The sequence below is a fragment of the Macaca fascicularis genome, chromosome 9, assembly GCF_037993035.2.
Source record: "Macaca fascicularis isolate 582-1 chromosome 9, T2T-MFA8v1.1".
NCBI lineage: Eukaryota > Metazoa > Chordata > Mammalia > Primates > Cercopithecidae > Macaca > Macaca fascicularis.
In genome coordinates, this window is record NC_088383.1 from 86,817,798 (window position 1) to 86,844,314 (window position 26,517).

The window sequence follows — 26,517 nt, forward strand, 5'->3', positions numbered from 1 at the left end:
TTAGCTGCTTGCAGTGATTGGATTGGGCCTAAAGGATGTGTTAATGACTTTTCATCATCCATTCCTTGCATTCTCCTTAGGTTAGATGACCTGGGTCTCTTTTGGATGCAGCTGTGGGAGGTGGCTCCTCATCCTCCAAGCCTGACTGCATCTGAACTTGAACGTCTCTCTCAACAGTTCTCAGTCATGTTTGAATGTTGGCATCTCCTGGCCAGCTTTTGATAGATCAGTGGCTAGGACTTATCCTTGGAATTCTGACTTAATGGGCTTGGGGTATGGTCTGGGCACTGGTATTTCCTAACCATGAACTTGAAAGGGAATGCAAGCCATGCAGACCTTTGGATCATTTGGGAGCCACCTCTTTGGAATCTTTGTGGAAGTCATCCTCAGTTCACACCATCTTTGACTAAATAGAGTAAATCCTTACTTCACATCATCCTTGGGTTCTTGGAAACTGAGACTTTAAGTGAAACAACTTACTGTATAACCAAACCAATTTTACCATAGGCTTACTGATACAAAGAAGAGTTAAGTTCCTGTGGCATACATATGTTGTTTCACTTAAAGTCACAGTTTCTAAGGATCTGTGGATGATGTTAAGTGAGGGCCTACTATATTGGGAGATGGCTGTAGACCTGGGGAGATACAAGCTGTGGCCCCTAAGTACTAGGGAGCTCTGTGTGCAAGAGGAAGGAGGAGGACTCATAGGAACAGATCCAGTCAGGTGATGCTGTGTGCCAGCAGGGGGCAGCCAAGGAATGCTCTGGTGACAACCTTCTGTGTATGAGTCTGTGACACCAAGAGGTGTTGGGCCTGGTGCCTTCTCTGTGCCTCTGTCTTCTAGGTCAATTGCTGAACTGCCAGGAAGTCTTCCCAGCCAGTCACTGCAGGGGACATTCTTATCTATAGATATATTGTTTAAGGATCCCCCTGCTGAGTTCCCAACCCCCCCACCCCCGGCCACCCCAGTGCTAAAGGATTGCAATCATTTTCTTTGAAAGACAGTGTTCTCTGGTTATTGTTCTTGGAGCCTCACTAATCGTTAATTCTGCAAAGGATTCCATGGCAGTCTCCAGCACCTTTCCTGTAAAAGGCATTATAAGATTCCTATTATGGAAAAGAAGGTCAGCGTGCTCTGACAGTCACCCTTCTAGTTCTAGAAACAGCAAATACTCCAAGGGGTCAATCTTTTGTTTCCTGTAGAGCTAAGTGAAAAATTCTGCATGCTTGCATATTTGGGATGAAATAATTTAGTCGTCTATATTAAAAGTGTACTTTGTAAATATTTTCCCAGCATGCCTTCAATTAAAGAGATTTTTGTGTCTGGATTAGACAGCAGGGTTTCTGGCTGTGTTGAAACAGCCAAGGGATTTAGTGTTTAGTGCACGTAATAGTGTTTAATAATTTTGATATTTTTATTTGAATTTCTAAAATAAGGATATTCAAGAGCTTTTGTATATTCTGTAATGATGCTGTCTTGGAAACCATTGAATACTTATCAGAAGTATTTATTGGCTAAAATGTCAGACTTTTGTAGAGTTGCTTAAAACTAAAACTAATTTGATGGGCATTGAGAGTTGAAATAGAGTCAGTCTGTGGGAGAAAAATGCTCAATGTGGCATACAGCTCCTTCCTTCTTCCCTAAATTTGGACCGAACTGACAATATGGAACAGCAGCCTACAGGAAACTCTCTTAGATGTGCTTATGGCCACTCTGAATTTGTAACTGCTTTTCAGAAAAGATAAGTATATGGAGATTTTACTTTTCCCAAGTTCATTGACAAAGACAAGGAAAAGAAATGAAGCAAGAAGATGGGTAGACACCACATTTTGTATTAGATAATTCCGGTTACTTGGTAGCAGATTCTGCGTGAGATAAACCAGAAAGGAATGGGGGCGGCGGGGAGGTTGTCAAAAGAGGAAGGAAGACGTGTTTTTCTTTTTTTGGAAGGTTGCGGAGTATGGCACAGAATCTTGTGAAGAATAACCTCAGAAGGACAAGAGTTTTGATGGCTCCAGGGAACTTAGCTGGAGGAGCTAAAGATGGATCCCCGTAAAGATGTCAGTTCCCCATTTCAGATTCCTGGGAGAGGTGGTCTAAGTGGCTCAGCCTGGGTCCAACATCTAGTCCGGGAGCTAGTCAGCTCTGTCCTGGGAGATGGGTGCTGTAGCAGAGACCTGGATTTGTGGGAGAGCTCCTGAGGAAAGGGTATTTGTCATAAGCAAGATGCCATCCCAAGAGGTGCCAGCTATATACAGGTCTTCACCTGCCCTCTGTCGTAGCATGTGCGTGAGACAGGGTGACAGACAGCCACACACATACCACAAATTAGACTTGGAAATATTAATCTAAAGTTTTCTGGTTTACTATGTCAATGTCTATTCTCATGAAAAGAATGTTAACTGTTATCACATGTGTTCTAGTACAGTGGTTCTTGGTGTGCCACCACCGCTGTGCACAGCGGGGATGCCAGCAGGTGTCACAGGTTCCCCTAGACGGCTCGCTGTGTCTGGAGTTGAGAGGCAGCCAAATTGAGGTCTGCCCGTGGGCAGAATCTGGGCCTCCCTCCTTTCCCAGCTCCAGCAATGTAGAGAAGAGCTCTGGTAGTGGCTACTTGTAGACTCAGCTACAATTCCACCATTTCCTCGTCTACTTAAAGCACTTTAGAAAGCAAATGAGGGGGACTGACAATGCCTAACCTGCCAACACTGCCTTTTATATTTTTTTCTAAATGCAAATCATTGGTAAACTTTTATACTTGAGATAAACTTTAAATCCATATCTCATCTATGTGCAAGAGAATGAGAAAGACCATCTTTTTTGTTTCTTTGTTTTTTGAGACAGAGTCTTGCTATATTGCCCAGGCTGAAGTGCAGTGGCTCAGTATTGGCTCACTGCAACCTCCACCTCCCGAGTTCAAGGAGTTTTCCTGCCTCAGCCTCCCAGTGGGATTACAGGTGCCTGCCACCACGTCCGGCTAATTTTTGTATTTTTAGTTGAGACTGAGTTTCACCATGTTAGCCAGGCTGGTGTCAAACTCCTGACATCAGGCGATCCACCTTCCTCAGCCTCCCCAAGTGCCAGGATTACAAATGTGAACCACCATATCCGACCAGAAAGACCATCTTGTAACAATTCACTCTGTCTGTGGCATAGGGGCTGAACTGAAGTCTCCTTTTTTCAGATTTGGATATGATTGCATGAAACATGGTTTAATTGAAAACTCTGACTTTTCAGATTCAGAGAAAATGGCACAGTATCTGGAGGAGGAACGTCACATGAGGGAAGAGAACTTGAGGCTGCAGAGGAAGCTGCAGAGGGAGATGGAGAGAAGAGAAGCCCTCTGTCGACAGCTCTCCGAGAGTGAGTCCAGCTTAGAAATGGATGACGAAAGGTGTGTGCATGTCCTATGAGCCTTGTTTTTGTTTAAAAAATAAAACCCAGGTTCTACAGGGGTTTTCTTTGGTATCCTGTTAGGTGTATAAGGGGATAGCTTAAATATGTATTTATTGTGCTAATGAATGCCACTGCATTATAACAGATGCTGAGAATGGGATAAAGATTGAACATTTTCCTTAAACACAAGAAGATGAAAAAAATCACCTCTAAAATTATTTGGTGGGGAGAGAAATGGAGACAGCGTTATATTAGAGAAGGAGCAGAGTTTGCATTTGTTGTTGAATTAGTTTAATCCAGTGTTATATCTGTTTAAAGCATGGGCACATATTAATTCCTGTACTGTACAAGGATAAAGCAAGCTATAGTGCAGCTCGAGGAAAACAGTGCATTTATAGGTTGAAAAGAATCAGCAGGGACACAGGTGGAGGTTGTTGAAATCCCCAGGACTTGTCTTAACACACTTGATAACTTTTGAGCCGTTTTGTAGCCACTTAAAAAAAAAATAAAACTAATGGATTGTATTCATCTGTTCAAACCTAAGCAGTGAATCCCCTCATTGCCCCACTGTGAGTGATCTGGAATGAGAGACCCATCCTTTGGTTAAGTAGCAGAAATGGTCTCAAGTGTTTGTGCCTCATCCAGTTCTCCTCCCTCTTCCTCCTCTCTAAACTTGGGATAAGGTAGTGGTAAGAAAACAAACAAATATAAGCCGGGCGCGGTGGCTCAAGCCTGTAATCCCAGCACTTTGGGAGGCCGAGACGGGCGGATCACGAGGTCAGGAGATCGAGACCATCCTGGCTAACACGGTGAAACCCCGTCTCTACTAAAAAATACAAAAAACTAGCTGGGCGAGGTGGCGGGCGCCTGTAGTCCCAGCTACTTGGGAGGCTGAGGCAGGAGAATGGCGTAAACCCGGGAGGCGGAGCTTGCAGTGAGCTGAGATCCGGCCACTGTACTCCAGCTCGGGTGACAGAGCGAGACTCTGTCTCAAAAAAAAAAAAAAAAAAAAAAAAAAAAGAAAACAAACAAATATAATTGGAAAAAAATGTTTAATCTGTGGAGAAACCCAGAAGTTAGAGAATTACATTTCTGCAAGGAAATTATCTCTTCTGGATCAGGGATGTCCTGGCATTACATGGGCCATATCTTAGTGTGAGAGGTAAGACTGAGTATTCTTGGGGGTCCCTCCAGCAGGACTGGGCATTCGGTGTCTGAAACCAGGGCTACTCATGGCTGTGACAAGTAGTACTGTCTGTTGATGCCAATACAAGCTGTCTGAAACATACAGACAATGTTAGCACATCCGCATTCTGTTTCTGTTATGGAATATATTTAGAGGACTAACAACGCTGTTGATCAGTTTGCTGTGGACAGTGACATTATTGTTTAAAGAAAAATTTAAGATTATCTGTAATGAAAGTCTATATTTTTATAATGAGAAAAAAAGGAAAACAATAACAGGTTATCCTATTTTAAATACCTATGTATATACCTCTTCATTGGGAAATAATAAAAGATTATTCTTTCTCAAAACTTTGCCTTATAAAACTACAGTTCCCTATTCTTTCTAAAATCTATATCCCTTAAGAACTATTTGACTAAAACTGCCAGCTAGAATACTAAATAGCTTATTAACTACCTTCAGATACAGATCATATATAGCATCTGGGACCCAGTTTGGGGTAAGATACACTCTGAGGAAATAATGTCTTCTGACTGCAGTGTCACTAGTGAAGCAGTTTCAGCCTTCCAGATAAATATTTTTTTCCAGAACCGGTATTCATTTCAGAAAGTTTGCCCTACCTTTTGTAGGTCAGATTATCCACAGCTGCCCAATAAATACTTCCCCTACTAGGAACAATGATACTACATTTGGGAGAAGGAAAATGGTCCAGCACTTAAGAGACCACAAGATGCCTCTTGTCTACTAGTGGATGTGTAGAGTACAAGAAGTTCCACCTGTTGCCACTAGGGTGGGTTGCTCGCGCAGGATGGTTTATCAGGAAGTCTCTCAAGCAGAAATTTCTCCTCGTCAGCGCTCCGTGCTCGTTTCACAGAGCGTAAGCTGATGTTCCTGATGATCACACTTCAGCATTTTCGGGTCTGATGTGACTTCTGAATCCAGGAAAAAGGCAGACTCAGCATGGTGTGGCTAAGCATGACCTGCTGTAGGTGTTCAGTACTCAAGTCTCATTAAATCCTAGTGTGTGACTGTCTGTCTGTTAAGCAGGACTTGCTTGTAAACAGTTGATACTCAGTTCACAGGAATAAGTATCTGTAGGCTTTAATTTTATGACATAAATCTCAGAGGGCTTGCTTGGTTTTGAGTTTCAAATAACAATGTAAATGTAGGCACTAACACGTGAATATCTTTGTAACTCTTGGGACGGTGGAGGTGAATTCCAGCATAGCTGTTGTGTGGTGGAGGAAAAACTGGTCCTCTCTGTGGTGTGGTGCACCTCTTTCACCTGGCTTCTATCCTGAGCTAAAACATCCTAGATCTCCCAACCGGTACCCCTTGAGTGAGGTTTGTCAAACAGCAGAGTGGTGTCACTCAGGAGTCCATTGTATAATTGCCTTCTAACTATAACATCAATCTAAACATTCAGGATTTTGACCTCAAGGTGTGAACCCCAAACATTTTCTCCTAAAAACTTTCTTAAGGACTATTTAAATACAGGGGGTTTTATCATTTCCTCCTCTCTCCTCTTAGGTATTTTAATGAGATGTCAGCACAAGGATTAAGACCTCGCACTGTGTCCAGCCCGATCCCTTACACGCCTTCTCCGAGTTCAAGCAGGCCTATATCACCTGGTGAGCATATGTCTTTGGCTATTTTGGTGACTGATTCCTGGTACATTGAATAGGCAACTGTGACTATTCTCCCTTCTAGTGGATAAAAACCTTGGAAACAGATGATAATCATGTCTTTTTCAAAAACATCAAAAACTCATCACTCTCAAGGCTAAGAGTCTGAAAATTTTGAGCATAAATGCTATAGTGTCAGCTGGTGGTTCTCTTCTTCTTTTTTTTTTTAATCTAAAAGGAATTTGACTTTAAAACACCTTTTTAAAATGAAGAATGTCTTTGACTCTGATTTTCAGTGCTGATGGGTAGACAAAAAAGCCTTAGGTAGATTTCCAAGATGCATCATAGCACACCTTTTACGGGTTCTTTTACAATATTCCACATACATTAATCTCATTTTTGTCCTCAGAATAATTAATGTAGGCATCATGTTAAAATGAGGAACCAGCAATTCAGAGGGTCACTACTGGTTACACAGCCAGAAAGGGGCAAGGCAGGGCCTGTCTGTTTACAAAGCCTATGTGTTCTTTCTAGCATGAGCTGCCTCCTGATATTTCCACTGATTGGTGAGTGGGACCTGGCCCTAGTAGGCAGGCTGCAGAAGAGGGAACAAACTTCTGTCAGGAATGAACTTCTGTCTGCTTCTGGCTTTGCCCTCACAGCCTTTCCCTCAAAGGCTTGCTTGTCTCCATCTGACCCCAGAAACTCTTTCCTGAGCTCTGTGGCTCAGTACCAGCACAGCGTGGGGCTCTCAGGCCAGGAAGACAAGTAACTGATCCAGTGAGAGAGAAAGAGGAAGCAGAGGGTGGAGTGGGTGGCCAGTGGAATAGGGGGAGAAAAAAAAAGGTGATGGGCCAAAGAATCGCGTCTTGTTACCAAAATAATGAGACTGATTTTCTTTGGCTTGCTGGTAAGCAGATTTTCAATGGAGTTGGGAGAAAAGTGTGGAGGGAAGGGTGACAGAGGCAGAGTTTTGCAGCAGAATAGAGTGGGATGACTGCTTTGAAGGATGGCAGCATAAAGTTTTTATAAAGTGAAACAGCTTTGCATCAGGATAACAAAAGTTCACAGCACTGTGCTGCCGTTAACTTTTTTTTTTTTTTTATTTAAAGAGGCAATCAAAAGATAAAAGTCAAAAGTCTAGTACAGAGGGAGGCCGCCTTCGTACCGATGGGCCAGTGTGCTCTCTGGTGTGAGGCAGGGGTAAAGATGCTGATTGCAAAGCAGAAGGACTTTCTATCAGAGATCAGTGGCGCGATCATCACAACTTGTTCTTGCCAAAAGGATGTTCCCAAACCTGTTTCTTCCACCCTCCAGTGCCATTAAATCTCTCTTCAGAAGCTTCTCTTCTAGCTGCCTCTCAGTTTTCCCAAAATAGCACTTGGGTTTCATTACCGTGATAAAGGTCCTTTTGGCCTTTTGATTTATTGATGTAAAAGGAAGTCGTGAGTCAGGAAGAAGTAAAATGGAGGATTATTTCATTATTTTGTGATAGTGATGCTGATTCATATTAAATATAATTTAATACCCTGTTTGATTTATTTAAACCTAAAGCCTTTGAGGCATGTAATTTCCGATTGATTAAAAAGATTGTTGCAATCGTTGAGAAAAGAAAAAGAACGAATGTCAGACCTTGGTTTGGAATATTCCTTATATTTTAACAAAGATTCTTCAGAAAAATCTTACTCTATTTACGTAATTTTTACTTTCACTGTGCCTGTACCTACATCAAGTGTGAGGCTTGCTTGGATAGGTAAGCTATTTGACTTTTCTTTTTTTTTTTTTTTTTTTTTTTTTTTGAGACGGAGTCTCGCTTTGTGGTCCAGGCTGGAGTGCAGTGGCCGGATCTCAGCTCACTGCAAGCTCCGCCTCCCGGATTTACGCCATTCTCCTGCCTCAGCCTCCCGAGTAGCTGGGACTACAGGCGCCCGCCACCTCGCCCGGCTAGTTTTTTGTATTTTTTAGTAGAGACGGGGTTTCACCGTGTTAGCCAGGATGGTCTCGATCTCCTGACCTCGTGATCCGCCCGTCTTGGCCTCCCAAAGTGCTGGGATTACAGGCTTGAGCCACCGCGCCCGGCCTTGACTTTTCTTAAACTATGTCATAAGTAACACCCAGATTTTTTCCTTACAGCTAGCCTAAATGAGAATATTTTTATCCTATTTTAAATTCTATAACATCACCAAAGGAGATTGTATCTATTTGGCAGCAGAATTACTCTGTTCTGATCTAGTACATTGTAGTGCTATACATAGCGGTAGTAGATCACCAAAATCTGAATATTCCAGTTTTCTTTTCACATTAGTTTTTATTGGAAACATTTGTGGCTCTGAGTATTAAGAATATCTAATCACTTCCTTAGTGGAAATACGCTGTTTGAATAGCATTCATTTCCATTTTAAACATATTGGCTCTGAATTTTCCTCCCTTTCTGGTTGACGTTGGAAATCTCGTGTTTTCACTAACTTGTTGAAGTATTGGAAATTACATATTGAAAATGTACTTGAAAATATGTAGCCTAAAACTAAGAAAGAGTATCATCTTTATTATATTTGGACTGCTTTTATGAATTATATATAAGAAGAGTGTTATCTTTTCAGGTTGTCCATCATTTTATGCAGTGTAATAAAGGACATTCTCAGCCTGTTTTGATGTGTCTGAATTAAGGATAGGCGATAATGAGATCTAAAAAATAGGTCTGCACCGTCATAGCAATGAACATACCCCGCAGATAATGGTTTCGAATTCCTTTCGCCAATTGAAAGAACTAGAGCTATTTGGAGAAATGAATATTTCTAGAGCTGGGGCACAGAATGTATGAGATGAGCTGGGTGAGATATCTTGTAGTGCAAAAGAGTAAAGAAGTGCCCAGGCAACAAAGTGATGAGGGTATGTCAGAAGGATACAGGAGCTCCCAGACACCAAAACTGGAACAATTTGAGCAGTATTAATTACTATATTATAACATTATTTAACATAATAAAATCTAATTCAAATATCAAACAAATATCCAAAGTCCATACTGATATGAATAAATGACGAAATAAATAAGGGAGAAGACACAAATCCTCATGGAGAGCATTCCAGATAATATATGTAGATATTCCATCCTCAAGGAGGTGGAAATAACTCTACTCCTTAAATGTGGGCTATGTGACTGTGAGGTCAAGTATAAGATGAAAACCTGGCAAAGGAGATTAGGAAGTTGCTACCAGAAAAGTGGAAAGAAAATTGATATATGATGTCACTGAGGTCAAGGCAAAGAATTTCACCAAGAAGGGATTGTTCAGCTGCAAGGTCAAGTAAAATTAGGAGTGGAGATCTGTGATGGCGACTGGCAGCACAGAACTCACCGCTGACCTTAGCTAGAGCAGTTTGTGATGGAGTGGTAGGGACAGCAGCCAGATCAGATAGAGTTAAAGAGGATATTGTATCTAAATTGTTTGAATTTTAACAAGGAAGATGTTTTCATATATAACTTGTATGTGTCAAATAGGAAGAAAAGGTGCCTGCCTTTAATTTGTTTCCACAATTTTTTTTTTCTTTAGCAAAGATATATTAAAACTTGGGGGCTGGGCGCAGTGGCTCACGCCTGTAATCCCAGCACTTTGGGAGGCCAAGGCAGGCAGATCACAAGGTCAGGAGATTGAGACCATCCTGGCTAACATGGTGAAATCCTGTCTCTACTAAAAATACAAAAAATTAGCCGGGTATGGTGGCAGGTGCCTGTAGTCCCAGCTACTTGGGAGGCTGAGGCAGGAGAATGGCATGAACCCTGGAGGCAGAGCTTGCAGTGAGCCGAAATCGCGCCACTGCACTCCAGCCTGGGCAAAAGAGTGAGACTCCGTCTAAAAACAAAACAAAAAAAAACTTGGGGCAGTCAGAAGGGTATAATAAACCAGAAATAAAATCCAGAATTCTTTCATCCAAAGGCAGTGTTAATGTTTTAGTGTTTTCAGGTGTCTCCTATCCTACCCCTTGCAATTTTCCTTCAGGTAGTTGGTTCCATACATATTATGAAATGCTTTTGTGTCTTGTTTTATATTGCTTAATGTGTTTTCTCAGTCATGAGTCGCTTTTAATTAATCATTTTTTAAATTTGCAGTCTTGACAGTGAAATAAATCTTAGAATTTTGGCTTTTGTTAATACATTTCCGTATCAAAGCAAAAGAAGTTTATTGCAGCAAAGACTTGATATAAAACCATAGGACTATACTTAGTAAGCTGGTGTTTGTGGTTTGGCAATGTCAACTTAGGTTTTGGTGGGGAGGGGTTATCCTTTATTGTATTCCTGGGTCAGAGGGTGAAGATGCATGATAATTAGAACTTAAGGAAAAACAAAAATCAATAGTACATGGTTTCCAACCTCTAAGAGCTTGTAATCAACAGCAGGGCCTATAGAAGTAAGTTTAAAAAAAAAAAAAAAAAAAAAACTTTAATACAAGGCTAAATGTAATAAATTGCATGAATTGTGTATATTTTATACCCTTTAAAAAGTTATGTAGTTAAACAAATGGCAGTATGTCTATTCAATGGAATACTGTTCAGCAATAAACAGATTATTGACGCTTAGAACAATTTGGGTGGATTGCAGGGGCATTGAACTGAATGAAAAGACCTAATATCAATGGGTTACCTACTATAAGATACCATCTCTACAACATTTGCAAAGTGACAAAATTATAGTGATAGAAAACAGATCAGTCATTGCTAGGTTAAGATTAGGAGAAGGATGGTTGAGCTGTACACATGCATAGGCACACAAAGAGCACACATGGAAGCTGATGAAATCCGAACCAAGTCTGTACCTTAGTAACTAGTATTGTACCAATGTCAATTTCCTAGTTTTGACAATGTGTTATTGTTATATAGGGTATCATCAAGGGAAGCTGAGTGAAAGACAACGTGGGAACCGTGTAATATTCTTGCAGTTTCTTGTGACTTATAAACTATTTCAAATAAAAAGTTATAATAATAATTTTTTTGAACCCAAGGCAAAATAGTTTAAAAAGAGGTTCAAAGAAGAGAGAGTGACCAGCTTAGAGAGCTTTTGAGATGGGCTTTGAGAGGAGTTAATGAACTAAAGCATATCAGACCTTACTTTTGCCAGGCACTCTGGAAGCATTTTGTGATATTATCTCATTTCATCCTCATGACAACCTTGCAAGGTAGCTACAGTATTCCCATTGAACAGCTCAGGAATCTAAAGCACAATGAGATTAAGGAACTTGTCTACTTAGTGCCAAGTGTCAGAGCTAGGATCCAACATAGTCTGGCTCCAGACTCTGTGGTCCTTGCCTTCTGCAAAGGATGAGTGAGGTGCTGATTGGCACTGGGAACAGGAAGAAGCTATGGTAAAGAAGACATTCTCAGGCTAGGGCACACCATTAACAGAGGCATGGAGGTCTGAATCAAGAGCAATAAAATCACTGTGGTTCTCTTCACAGCTGCCCTGGGGTCCAGCTCCCTGGAGAGTCTGATTCATTGGTTTGGGATAAGGCAAGCAGAACTTTGATATTCACTGTTGAGAACCACTGACCTGGAGCATCAGAATATAGTTTGAAGCCAAATGCAGAAGTCTTGATAACAGCTAGAGAAGGAGATTTTTTTTTTTCTTTTTTTTTTGAGATAGAGTCTTGCTGTGTCACCCAGGCTGGAGTGCAGTGGCACAATCTTGGCTCAGTGCAACCTCCGCCTCCTGGGTTTACACAGTTCTCCTGCCTCAGCCTCCCCAGTAGCTGGGATTACAGGCATGCACCACCACGCCTGGCTAATTTTTGTATTTTTAGTAGAGACAGGGTTTCACCATGTTGGCCAGGCTGGTCTCGAACTCCTGACCTCAAGTAATCCACCCGCCTCAGCCTCCCAAAGTGCTGGGATTACAGGCATGAGCCACCATGCCCGGCCAGGATTTTTTTTTTTTTTTTTTTTTAATAAGTAGGCAATACTCATAATTACCCTTCAGAAAAATTAACTCGGTGATACCAGAAAATTGACTGTATTTTTTTTAAATGAACTGAATCCCCTATTTGGAGACAAGGATCCACTATTTTGAGACAGAGTCTCGCTCTGTCGCCCAGGCTGGAGTGCAGTGGCGCGATCTCAGCTCACTATAAACTCCACCTCCCAGATTCAGGTGATTCTCCTGCCTCAGCCTCCTGAGTAGCTGGGATTATCGGCACACACCACCACGCCCACCTAATTTTTGTATTTTTAGTAGAGATGGGGTTTCATCATGTTGGTCAGGCTAGTCTTGAACTCCTGACCTCATGATCTGCCCGTCTCGGCCTCCCAAAGTGCTGGAATTACAGGCATGAGCCACCGTGCCCAGCCCACTTTTATGTTTTATTGCCTTTCTCTTAAATATAATCACTTTCATATGAAATAAAATTAAGATTTTATTCTCCAATGTTATTTTAAAGAAAACAACTTCTTTCTTTTCCCAGATGAGTAAAGTTCTTGTGATTCCAGTAAATACCACATTAAACAACCACTTAGTTCCCAAAGACTTGTCCATTATCCTGGACCTCCATTTTGTAAATGTGAATAAAACTCCACAATTGGAAATGGAAATATGTCAAATAGAAAGCATCACTAATTGATCATCAAATCACAAAATAAACTTTTAGTATTAGATGTTGAGGGCACAGAAAAGTCCTGTGATAATAGCACAACTAAAGGAAGGCTTGGCTGAATATCTCTGTCATGGAAACAAAAAAGACAGATGGAAAAGCATACTTAACAGCTTCTTGTTTTTACGTAATTCAGAAAAGCAGTAAGTAGAGTTCACATTGCTTGGCCTCTAATAGCTGATAGTAGGTTCAGAGTGATTGTCCATAGGTGATTTCTATCCACATTTCCCCAAAGAGCTCCTTTGTTTTCCCTTTTCACTTTGCCAGTATGGAGCCTACCCCGTGCTAGGTATTGTGGTAGATGTTGGGAACTCAAAGGTGTAAAGAAAGCTAGCCACATTTGTGCAGTGATGAAACAAGTAATACCCCAGACCAGCTGGTGACTTCTGCACTAACTCTTGGAAACCAGGGCTGCACATGCCACATGTAGGTGAGGATCGCTTTTAGATGTTTTCAGAATATGAACCCCAATCAAAACCTGTCTAACAGTAAGGAGAGTCTGGACATACAGATGTTAAAAACACAGTGGAGATGATCCTGGAGTCCTAGATGAAGACTACACACAACATTATGGTGGACTGGGGGTTGTTTCTTCCTTAAATACCAGGTTCTTTGAGGGAACATTGGCAGGGCTTTCATTCCTTGTATTGAATATCCTCAAGTTGTGACATTCCCAGTGTTTTTGTTTGCTGTTATGGCTGAGACACACACACACATACACTCTCTCTCTCTCTTTCTCAGTCACTCACTCACTCTCTCTCTCTCAGTCACTCACTCATGCCCACACTCTCCCTATCTTCTTCTTGATTTTTTTTTCTTTTTTTTTTTTTTTTTTTTGCTAGGAGGTTGAGTTATTTGGCTACTTAATATCCATCTCCAGTTTGGTCAATTATTGATACATTTTTGACACCTCTGGTTTTCTTGCATTTGATATTTACTCCTTTGCTCTATTTTCTCCACTTTATTCTTGTTCCTTCTCATGTCTTTTGCCTTCTTGAATCTCAGTTGAACTCCTGACAGGGTTTGACTTTAAAAAAGCATTATTGTGGTGAGACCTCTTAATTTAAAAGTTCTATCCTCGTATTTTTAAGAGTATAATACAGTACTGTTAACTATAGTACAGCGTTGTGCAGCAGCTCTCTGTAGCTTACTCGTTTTGCTTAACTGAAACTTGATGCCTGCTGAGTAGCAGTTCACCACCATTCTACTCTGTGTCTATGAGATTGGCTATTCTAAACTCCTCATATAGGTGGAACCATGCAGGATTTGTCCTTCTGTGACTGCCTTATTTCACTTAGCATAATATTCTCCAGATTAATATATGTTATTGCATATGGCAGGATTTCCCCTTTTTAGACTGAATATTCCATTGTATGTCCATATATACCACATTTTCTTTATCTGCTCATCCATTGATGGACAGTGAGATTGTTTCCACATTTGTTTGTTTTTTGTTTGTTTGTTTGTTTGTTTGTTTTCAGACGTCGTCTCACTCTGTTGCCCAAGCTGGAGTGCAGTGGCGCAATCTCAGCTCACTGCAAGCTCCGCCTCCCGAGTTCACACCATTCTCCTGCCTCAGCCTCCCGAGTAGCTGGGACTACAGGAACCCGCCACCTCTCCCGGCTAATTTTTTTGTATTTTTTTAGTAGAGACAGGGTTTTGCCGTGTTAGCCAGGATGGTTTGGATCTCCTGACCTCATGACCTGCCTGCCTCAGCCTCCCAAAGTGCTGGGATTACAGGCGTGAGCCACCACGCCTGGCCTCCACATTTTTGCTATTATGAATAACACTGTAGTGAATATAGGAGTGCTAATATCTCTTTGAGATCCTGATTTCAATTATTTTGTATAAATACCCAGAAGTGGGATTGCTAAATCATGTGGTACTTCTAGTTTTAATCTTTTGAGGCATTTTCATACTGATTTCCATAGTGGATGCACCATTTTACATCCCTACCAACAATGTATAAGGATTTTTTCTCCATATCCTCACCACCCCTTGTTATCTTTTTTCTTTTCTTTTTTTTTTTTTTATAATGGCCAACTTAACAGTTGTGAGGTGATATCTCACTGTGGTTTTGATATGCATTTTCCTGATGGTTAGTGGTGATAATCATCTTTTCATATGTCTATTAGCACATTTGTGTATCTTTTCTAGAGAAATGTCTATTCAAGTTCTTTGTGCATTTTTTTCATTGGACTATTTGAGTGTGTTTGTTTGCTTTGAGTCATAGGAGTTACTTATGTATTTTGCATATTAACCCCTTACCAGGTATATGGTTTTCAAACATCTCCCATTCTATAGGTTGCCTTTTCACTCTGTTGACTGTTTCCTTAGCCCAGAGCTTTTTAGTTGAATGTAGTCCCACATGCTTGTTTTTGCTTTTTTTTTGTTGCCTATGTCATATCCGAGAAATCATTGCTAAGATCAATGTCAAGGAATTTTTCCCCTATTTTCCTTCTAAGAGTTTTATAGTTTAAGGTCTTATAGTTAAGTCTTTAATCCATTTTGAGTTGACTTTTGTATATAGTGTAAGATAAGGTCCAGTGTCACTTAATGTTAATATCCAGTTTTCCCAACACCATCTGTTGAAGAGACTGTCCTCTTTCCTCATTGTGTATTCTTGGTGCCCTTTTTGAAGATCAGTTGACCATATATGTGTGAGTTGATTTCTGGGCTCTCTATTCTATCCTAGGAATTAATTTTTATTGCCCTTGTTATCCACACCATTTAGTGAGCCCACCGTTCTTTTCATCTGTTTGTATTTTTGTGGGTGATGGAGAACTACTGCAATTTAAAACCTCCTAGATAGTTGAAGACACCAGATAGTTGAGCTTAAAATGATACTTGATTTGTTGTTATATTTCAGGTCTATCATATGCAAGTCACACGGTTGGTTTCACGCCACCGACTTCACTGACTAGAGCCGGAATGTCTTATTACAATTCCCCGGGTCTTCACGTGCAGCACATGGGAACATCCCATGGTATCACAGTAAGTGTCCACAGGGTAGGAAGCAGCACTTCACTCCTGAAAGTGGTACCGACTGGTGTTCCGGAGAACAGGATCGGTGCTCTTAGACGTTTGCCCTTCTTCCTGCCTCCTCCATCGTTCACCTTGAAACTGTAGAGACTTCAAAACAGTTTGATACCAAATTCTGGTATTGAAACTAAAATCCTTCCCAGGAGACAAAACTTTCACTTCACTTCCTATGAAAAATTCCCCTTTGTGAAATATAATTTGAACTCTGGCCAGTGCTTTGATTGAACTCTGGCCAGCTCCTTGCTATAAAGCATTATTGTTGGTTGCCGTAGTGTCTAAAGATATTTATTGTCCGCACCTTCACAGTTCACTGACCTTCAGTATTCTTCCTGAAGTTCGCCTTATTTGTAATGTTACTCAGAATTTTCTCTCCTTGAATTACAAGGAAGCTTAAGTGCATCTGGTTCCAGCTCTACCCAAGGGACTTTTTTCTTTAGAGCCAGCAATATAGTTGACTAATAGAGCCATAAGCAATATAGCTAGTAGAGTGAGAGTATTAAGGGTATTTCCAATAACAGAAATACCCATATTTCAAAGAATAAATTCCAATATTTTAAAGAAGAACCCTATTCTAAAAATGCACTGAAGGTATTTCTGAAGCTGTTTTGCCAGTTTGATGGACTTTATGGAAAAGTAGGAACTTTTTTTCTTTTTCCTCACTCTGTCATCCAGGCTGGAGTTAAGCGGCATGATGCCCGCTCACCGCAACATCCGCCTCCTGAGCTCAAGGGATTCTCTGGCCTCAGTCTCCCGAGTAGCTGGGATTACAGGCACATGGCACCACACCCGGCTACTTTTTGTATTTTTAATAGAGACAGGGTTTTACCCTGTTGGCCAGGCTGGTCTCGAACTCCTGGCCTCAGGTTATCCACCCACCTCTACCTCCTGAAGTGCTAGGATTACAGGTGTGAGCCACTGCGCCTGCCCTCAAACATAGAAACATTTTTGTTGAGCTGTATCTTTCAGGATATGGACAACTTGTTGGAGATAAGCAATAGAAGGAATTGGTGACACACACTGAAAGAAAGATTTAAGGGGATATTTTACAGCTCTCATTGAAGGACCCAAGTCCAGCAATTTGTTCAACACAAGTTGTGCAGTCATTTTCTGTAGCTTTTTCGTAGGTGGAAGTGTAAACACTGCCTTATTTAAATTTTATTCTTAGTTCAGAAACCAGTAGGGATGAAGAAAGAAATCCCTGGTTTCTTGTCTTTGTTGGTTAGTGTTTGATTAGTCCCAGTGCCAAGTCAGCCTGTGTTGGGTAGAGTGAGCCATCTGTACCTAGACTGACTTGCTGTTCCTGTCCCCTCTGCAGAGGCCTTCACCACGGAGAAGCAACAGTCCTGACAAATTCAAACGGCCCACGCCGCCTCCATCTCCCAACACACAGACACCAGTCCAGCCACCTCCGCCTCCACCTCCGCCACCCATGCAGCCCACGGTCCCCTCAGCAGCCACCTCGCAGCCCACTCCTTCGCAACATTCGGTGCACCCCTCCTCCCAGCCTTAATGCATGAGCTTAGTCTGAATTTCAAGTTGGGACTCATCCAATGGAGCCGTCTACTCAACGCCAAAGGCTTCCTTCTCTGGCATATTTGGATATGACTTATTTGCACTGAGGTTATCTAGGCTTCACTATCCATTGTGTTGTAAATGTTTGTCAGAAATGCAGCCAGTGTTGTGGGTCTACAACACTAACCAGACGACTTTTTCCATCAGTGTTTTACTTGAATCTTCATGTACGTCCATTCCCTGGCTGGAACCTTCGCTATTCGGTATTTGGTATTTCAGCAGCAGTGTGCAATTTTTGCTTGGCCCAGAGCTTCATTCTCCTGGCTTTTAGGTTTGTAAAAGGAAAAGGGATATCTTTTTTATATTTTTTTCCATGAATTTGCAGTAAATTACTGAGCTGTTGTTACCCTCTTCTCTCATTATAACGGTGTTTACCAAACATACCAGTAATTCAGCACTACAATTGAGACCTTTGAAAATCTGGCTTTCAGTATAGAACAGAAAGTTAGATGAATCAGTGCCCAAGACACATTTTCTGTTTAACAGAACTTTCTACAGATACACTTTTTACAGGTTATTTTCATTGTATTATTGACATCCATGTCTCTTGTAAAACAGATGGCCTAAAGTAATGAATCATGTGGCTGTACCTTCTCCACATAAATGGGATGGATAATTATCGTATATTAAGATGTGATTCTCTTTTTTATCCTTCATGTTAATCTACCTAACCTGGCCCCCTCTAACATGAGTCGATAAATGTTGTCCTACTCACCCGTGGTTTCAATGGCTAATTAGAATGTGTTATTTGATTTCTGCTGCAGAAGGCAGTATGATTGTAACAAAAACAGTGCGGCTTCCCCTTTCATTCTTCATTTGTGTTCTCTTAAAGTTCGAACAAATATTTTAAAGGTGCAAAATACTATTAGAAAATACTATTTGAAATGGACATTATCGGAATATCTTGGCATAATGGCCAGAAAATACTGTATTGCTTGGCAAAAAAGAAAAAAGGTATAAAGGAAAGTAGCACATTAGCAATGATGGCTGCTCATTTCACCCAGTATAAGCAAGTGCAGTGTACAAAGAAGTATATTCTGAATACATTATTTTCATTCATTTAGCACAAATCATTTGGTTTCACTTTGCAGTGGAACACTGAGTCACTCTTTTCTTAATACTAGCAACATCTTAATTTTTGTTTTTCAGCAGTTGCTGTTTTGTACTTTGGTAGTAAAGTGATTTTTACCACCTGTGTTTGCATATTTATATATGCTGTGGATGAAAATAACTTACTAGAGAATGTATATTTTATGACAAGAATGTGTATCTGTTGGATATAATCAGAGAACTGAAAAGTAATTTATCAGTAATTTTTAAGAGTCCATGTTTTGTGACAACCATCTCTAATAGCCAACTCTTTATTAAACACACTCCTAAAAATAAGGAACCATGACATTGTAGATATTTAATATTGTACAGTATAGAAACCTCCATTTTTGCCTTCGAATACATATTTAAGAGTTAACAGAATGAAAAAAAAAGTCTTGTTGGATAATAGTGTTTGACTAGCATTTTAAGAACTTGAGAGTAAAAGCAACAATAAGATTTTTTCACCTCTTCCTGCTTCCACCCCCAAACTGAGAACATCACTCAATTGTTGGGAAGAAACTGTAGGTCTATATAAATTTTATTTAGAATGTATGTGTAATATACATAATCATAATACAGTTCTCAGATGCAGGGAAGAAGTTTGGCATTTAATCGTTAAGGCTTTAGGTTTTTGATACGATCAGACTGGGCCATGTCAAACCCGGAATTTTCACCAACAGTTCACTGACCCTCCTGGTACATTGCCATTCCAAGGAATTCTGAGAGTAGGCAAACATTTTGCCTTCATGGTACAGTTCTCAGTTTTTCTTATAGGAGAAATATGGTAGATGTTTATAAGAATCTTTTATGAGATTATAGATTTCAATGCTGTGGATAGTGTCTTGCAGCCAAACAAGGAAGTCCATAATGGAATGTTCTTCCCTCAGCTTCCTATTGATTTAGTTACCTCTTGAAAGCACAAAAATTAAAACATTGCCATATGTTGAATTTTTAAAAAGCACTTGGAGTGAGCAAACAATTCCTGATAAATGCCTTTTAGAGATAGGTTCTTGACATTCAGACATCTGCAGAAATGTTCTGGTTCCCAAAGTCACTTCCGTTCAAAAGAAAACACAGCTCCTTCAAACAGCACTTTTTCCGCATAAATCTAGTTGCCTCTCCCTGTGGACATTCAGAACTGATAGAACAAACACTACTCTTTTGAATTTGATGGTTCATGTCCTTTAAAGTGTTTGAGGACCCTATACAGAGACTGTAACACTTGGGTAGTACCAGCTAGGACAATTTCTTGGCAATTGTCTAGCTACCAGGGATCAGTAAGATTCAGATTCTGAGCCCATAATGGCAAGAGCCCCCTCACCCATGGGCAGCTGACTTCCCTCAGTCAGGCACTTCTCATGGGGGCCAAACATGGTTACTGCCATTCTGTTACCCACTCTCCCAGGTGAGCCCTGGATTGGCTCCCAGAAGGCCTTTGTAAAATCAGTAGCCATCCTGCAGGCAGGCGGGAGCAACAGGGACTTCAGTAGCTTCATTTTCCTGTCTTGCAGACAGAGACCCTTGGCTACCACTGTGCTGCTAATAGGATAAGTACTCTGTTGCCAGATTACCATGCCTTTTATACAAAACCAAATTAACTTACCTAATACCTGACACCTCTCTGGGCTCTGAACTGCTTTCTCTCATCAAGCATGCTAGCACTCTAGACAGAATTCTAGAAATTTGGCAGATAGTAGAAGTCTTTAATTGAACTTACTCCTTTGTTGACTGAAAGGAGTTTTAAATTCTGACCTCCTGAGATACTGACTAGCAACCATGGAATGAATGTGTGACCAGAAAGTGGCTTTGACACCAAGTGCTGCTGTCCCTTTGTAATTGGCTTCTAATGGATTCAACCAGAAACAATTGATAATGTGAATTTTTGTTAATTGTTCACTTGTAGGAAAATAGAACATGTATCACCCTTAGGTAGACATGAACTTTTCCTGCACAAAGCCTTGCTTTTAGAGAATGCCCAATAAGGCAAGAAAAAGCATAGTAACTTGTGCTTTGAGAGCTCAATATTTGTATCTTATCAGTACAGAAGAAATATTTCTGTGTAACTTGATCTTCTGTCTAGTACTTGTCTTATAGGTAACCAACACTGAAAACTTTGTAGTGATGACTACCAAAGAAATACATAGTAAAACAACCTTTTATTTCCAAATTGTTAAAGAGCCAGCCATTGATGCTGCTACATGAGTTCCATGCTCAAGAGCCATTGTAAGAGATTAAGGGGTTTCTAGGTTTTTGGTGGGTTTTTTTGTTTGTTTTTTGTTGTTGTTGTTGTTTGGTTGGTTTTTCTTTTTTCTTTTTTTTTTTTTTTTTAGTTTTTCTTTAATTTTTTGATTAAAACATACACACAGCTGTTAGCATAAAGTCATGGGGGGCATTTTCTGGAATGCTCAGCAGTTCTCATTAACTGCCAAGCCCAGGTTGCCTCTCGTGAGGCAACTGAAAAAAATCCTGTGTCTTGATAGCATGGGTGCTGTGTGTGTGCATGTGTGTGTGTGCATTCATGCCTTAACTCGGGTTACTGCTCAACTTTAGTTCTTGACTTAGTCTGCACCGTCATCTAGATTGTATCGTACATCTCGGTCTGAACTTCATCCTGGCAAAAACAAAGTTGCAGGCACAACAGTTTAAGAATGCATTCCTCCAGAAGAGTATCTGGTCAGGTTGACCCTGAGCCTTCTTTGGACTTGATTTGGAACTTAGCCTGGAAAGCAAAAGTGGACTGTCCAACAGAAAGATGTCAACAAGGAAAAGAGGAGAGCCAAGCGCTAGCATGCCTTTTGCCTCTGCATATCTGTGCACACTGTATGTTGTTCATGATAGCTTGTCTACAACTTGACTAGGTTGGAGTTCTGGTAATAGTGGCAATCTTGACATTCTTGGTCAGAGTTTAGAGAGATGTAAGACTTCAATTAATGTCTTATTTACTCCTTTATGTTGATTAGTCTTTGATACATGTGCTGAATCAGAAACCTAAATAAAGATAATTTTTTAAAATGTACCTCTTGAGCCTTAAACCCTACCTTTTTTCATTTCGGTCTTTGCGAAAAAAACATTTTTTCTCTGTTGCTTCTGACAGACATCGAACTTAAATTGTAAACTCTAAAGGCTGCCTTAGAAAGTAAATTTAAACAGCTGGGTGCAGTGACACAAGCCTGTAGTCCCAGCTACTCAGGAGTCTGGGGTGGGAGGATCACTTGAGCCTTGAGAGTTCAAGGCTGTAGTGAGCTACAATGGCACCATTGCACTCCAGTTTGGGTGCCAAAGGAAGATGTCATCTCAAAAAAAGAAAAAAAAAACAGTAAACTTAGGAATGATGGCATGAAAGGGGCTAGTATAGTTTTATTTTTTTATTTTTTATTTTTTGAGAGAGTCTCACTCTGTCACTCAGGCTGGAGTGCAGTGGTGCTATCTTGGCTCACTGCAACCTCCACCTCCCGGGTTCAAGCAATTCTCCTGCTTCAGCCTCCCAAGTAGCTGGGACTACAGGTGTGCACCAACACGCCAGTACAAGTTGATTTTTGTATTTTTAGTAGAGATGGAGATTTCGCCACATTGACCAGGCTGGTCTCAAACTCCAGACCTCAGGTGATCCACCTGCCTCAGCCTCTTAAAATGCTGGGATTACAGGCCTGAGCCACCATGCCTGGTTGGTTTTATTCTTTAATCAGAGTGCTGGCTACTTGGATATATTGAGGTTTTGAAAATTCATTGAACTGTACACTTAACGATTTCTGCACTGCTCTGTATTTGTATCGTATTTCAGTTTAAAGCAGTAAACCTAGGAGGTTATGAAAAGGAAATCCACACCCATTTCCAAAATGTTACAAACATGTATGTACAGGATTTGGATGTCACATTTGGAATGTTTCATGAGCTTTAAAGTTTCAATCCACCTGTATGGTGTTTTTTTTTTTCTCTACTTTGTTGGAAGCATCGCTTTGGGATCAATTCTAGGTTTGAGTACCAATTATTTTCCTGGGATAGTTACTTAACTTTTCTGGGACCCAAGTTCCTTACCTATAAAATAAAAATGTTATTTATGTGCCTGGCTAAAATGAGAAAGTTGATGTGAAGGTACAGCATAGTCCACACACAAAATCAGACGTGGACTAGTCTTTTCCACATCCATCCAATGAGTGAGTATTTGGGGTAATGTTTTACACATGCTTGGGGGGTATATGGTTTATCAGTTGCATTTTCGTAAACCCCTCGGTAGTTAGAGTCCACATTCTGTGGAAGAAATGCACAGTACTCATGGGATCCTCTTAGGAATATGGTTTTCAAGAACCCATTTGTGATGCCGTCTTTCTTTTTTTCTTTTTTTCTTTTTTTTTTTTTTTTTTTTGAGACGGAGTCTTTCTCTGTCACCCAGTCTGGAGTTCGGCTCACTACAACCTCCGCCTCCTGCATTCAAGCAATTCTTCTGCCTCAGCCTTCCGAGTAGCTGGGATTACAGGTGCCCACCACCACACCCAGCTAATATTTTGCATTTTTAGTAGAGATGGGGTTTTGCCATCTTGGCCAGGCTGGTCTCGAACTCCTGACCTCCAGTGATCCACCCACCTCGGCCTCCGAAAGTGCTGGGATTACAGGCATGATGTGATGCCGTCTTATGAGTACAGACTGTTTAGATCTAGGCTCTTTTCTATGTAAAAGTAAACCAGTGAATCTTGACTGTCTCTGGCTTAAGCAGGATTCCATTTTAACTTAGTGAAAGCAATGAATTTTTAATTTGGTTGAAATGATCCAATGACAAAACTCCTCTCTACCCATGGCAGCTGGATTTTAGTTGTAACTTGATGAAAATATTAGCCAAGGAATTTCCCGGGACCTCTGGATTCAAGTCTTACCTTCGTCCTGCCCTAACCTCAATTTTCTGTCGGCAGAGATCGCTGTTCTTATTTCAGGTCAAATTTGAAGAAAAATATTTAAACAAAGTGCTTTGAAAACAAAGATTAAGCTGCATGTGTACTTTATAAAATTTTAATATCTTTTAAAGGCTATGTATCCACATGGTGCTTCTAAAATTGAAACAGTTGGTCTAGAACGTTTTTTGTGTTTATGTAGAACTCTTAAGTAGATCTGAGAGGTCGTTGTTTTAACATGTAGGCTATTTAAATTAAAAACTTGTGGAAATGCAATTATATTCTGTCACTAATATATAATTCAGCTCAAACTTTTAAACATTCTCTTTAGAAAAACAGGAAGAAGTGAGTGCATGGTAAATCATGGTTTGTGTCTGATGCACATGTTGACATGAGAGATTGAATTCCTGTTCCTTAAAGTTTTCTGTCCAGTCTCATCCCTGGTTTCATACTGCATTGAGTGCTATTGAGCTGAATATATTTATATCTTTTTCCAAAGGTCTTGTTCTCTGATACTCTACTAATAACTTAGTGCAACTTTCAAGATAGCTAACTACCCCAAGAGGAGATCTGAGTAATTAATCAAGACAGCGAAGTATAAGCATGAGAAGAAAAATAGAAAATAAAACAACTTGATCTTTAGAGATAAAAAAATACAATATCTGAAATTTAAAACAATAAAAACTGGTTTTAAGTCTTTTGTGGATTTATGTTCGTGCTCTTTGAATGTGCCTGAGAAACATTAAAAGGCACCCCTGCTGGTCGGGCACAGGTGCACAGTGGCTCACACCTGTAATCCCCACAATCCTCTCAGCCAAGGCAGGAGGATTGCTTGAAGCCGGGAGTTTGAGACCAGCCTGATCAACGTAGTAAGATCCCCATCTCTACTAAAAATTAAAAATTAGCCAGGCATGGTGGTGCACGCCTGTCTTTCTAGCTACTCGGGAGGCTGAGGAGGAAGGATCGCCTGAGCCCAGGAGTTTTAGGCTGCAGTGAGCTATGATCATGCCACTGCATTCCAGCCTGGGCATCAGAGTGAGACCTGTCTCAAAAAAAAAAATCTGGGATTGTGGTGGAGCAGAGAACTGTTTAAATTCAAGTTAAGCCTGTGATCTACTTTTCTTTCACCAGGCGAGCTTTGCCTGCGTTCTGGTAGACCACTATTGGGAAATTATTAACCCTGGGGACTTACTACCCAAATTCATCATATTAGTGTTGGACATGAAGCCTCACGGCTTAAGGTAGCCAGGTACTGTGGAAAGAGTCCTGTGAGTTCAAGTCTGGTCTAAGTGCAATTTTAAAGCTTCTATTTCCTCATCTATAAAAGAGGAATGAGAATGGTGTCTTTAGGATCAAATGAACATATTAGTGTTAAAACTTTAGAGGCTAAGAGGTTCTCTTTTTGTATTGTAACTTCACTATTTCCAACATCATTTCATTCATTCTACAAATATTCTTAAAACACCAATTATATCAGCCATTGTGTGTGGCATTGAGAGTGCAGCAGGGAGAAAGGAGGCTGCAGTTCCTTCTCAAGTGCGGTGAGTATTGGGATCGGGACTCCTCAGCATCAGAAGAAAAGAAGGGTCAGAGAAGGCTTCAGAAGCAATTGATCCTTAAGCAGTTTATTGAAGAACAGGTGGGATTTAGGTGAAGGGTCTAGGAAAGAAGGATCAGCCTATGTGGGGTCTGGGAGACAGGAAATAGAGGGAGAGTAGAGAAAGTGAGGCCCGTGAAAGGTAAGAGCTGGTTAGTGAGTGGGCAATTGGAACTCAAGGTATCCCCAAGGAATAACTCGGAGCATGCTTTGGCATTGCCCCACCAGAGGGACTGAGCTGCTGGAACTGGGGTCCACTGGCTCCCTTCACCCATCGGTTGAAGGTGCCCCTGAAGAGAATGACCCCCCGAGCCCAATTTGGGTTTTCTGGATTGTGTTTAAGAGGCTTTGTCAAGGCTCTCCAGTGCCCGCCTCATGCTTAATGAAGGATGCTGGCAAGGTGCATGAGTGTCCACAGTGAAATCAGGTGGGCCACAGGGCATGATGCCTTACACTAGGTCTGTTACAGGTGGACTGGGGGTGCTAAAAAGCTCTCACCATCATTTGGTTTAGCTTGAACACACGAAAATTTGAAATACTTTTTTTTTTTTTTTGAGATGGAGTTTTGCTCCTGTTGCCCAGGCTGGAGTGCAATGGCACGACCTTAGCTCACTGCAACCTCCGCCTCCCGGATTCAAGCAATTCTCCTGCCTCAGCCTCCCGAGTAGCTGGGACTACAGGCATGCACCACCATGCCCAGCTAATTTTGTACTTTTAGTAGAGATAGGGTTTCTTCATGTTGGTCAGGCTGGTCTCGAACTCCCGACCTCAGGTGATCTTCCCACCTCGGCCTCCCAAAGTGCTGGGATTACAGGCATGAGCCACCGCACCCAGCCTGAAATAGTTTTTAATTAAAAACTGAAGCAGACTTGCATTTGTAAAAACCCAGATTCCTATTTTCTCTTGAAAGATAAGGTGGCAGCAGGGACTCATCCCTCCATTGCACAATCAGCTAGCGCTTAACAATACCTACAATACCTATCCTCTGGCATAGAGTAGTTCAGGAGTGAAGAAGTCTGATATGGCTGGAGCTTGTGTGCATGCTTGGGAAAAAGAGGTGAAAATGAAACCCGGTTTGGAGAGAGGTCTGCACCAGAAGTTCCTAGCACGTGTTCAGCTAATAATAAGGTGGTCTGTAGACACAAGGGACTGTGATAAATCAGTATTATGAGCCTCCACATTGGTCAAGATATGAGAGAAGATCAAAGTGTTAGTGGGTTCTCAGCTGTGATACTATCTAATTTGCCCCTTACTCTTCCCAAATTCCATATATAGCACGATTTCAGGAAGCTGAGATGAGGATGTGCTCAGAGGACTAGAGTTACAGAGATGAGTCAGACAGGTGTGTGTTGATAAATGTTTAACAGTTCTGCTTTCTGAGAGAATAGCTCTGATTATTTATTTATTTATGTATTATTTTTGAGGCAGAGTCTCACTCTGTCACCCAGGCTGGAGGGCAGTGGCACGATCTCGGCTCACTGCAACCTCTGC

General features: G+C 41.0%; 1 protein-coding gene across 1 annotated transcript in view; it reads left to right on the top strand.

Moving 5' to 3' along the window:
- Nucleotides 1-21,562, top strand: part of CCDC6 (coiled-coil domain containing 6) — a 120,806-nt gene extending 99,244 nt beyond the window's left edge. The window contains exons 6-9 of the mRNA XM_005565793.5: nt 3,239-3,395; nt 6,114-6,214; nt 15,710-15,834; nt 17,198-21,562. Coding sequence (XP_005565850.2) covers nt 3,239-3,395; nt 6,114-6,214; nt 15,710-15,834; nt 17,198-17,392 — 578 coding nt within the window. The 3' untranslated portion in view covers nt 17,393-21,562. The remainder of the gene's footprint in view (nt 1-3,238; nt 3,396-6,113; nt 6,215-15,709; nt 15,835-17,197) is intronic.
- Nucleotides 21,563-26,517: the final 4,955 nt, after the last annotated feature.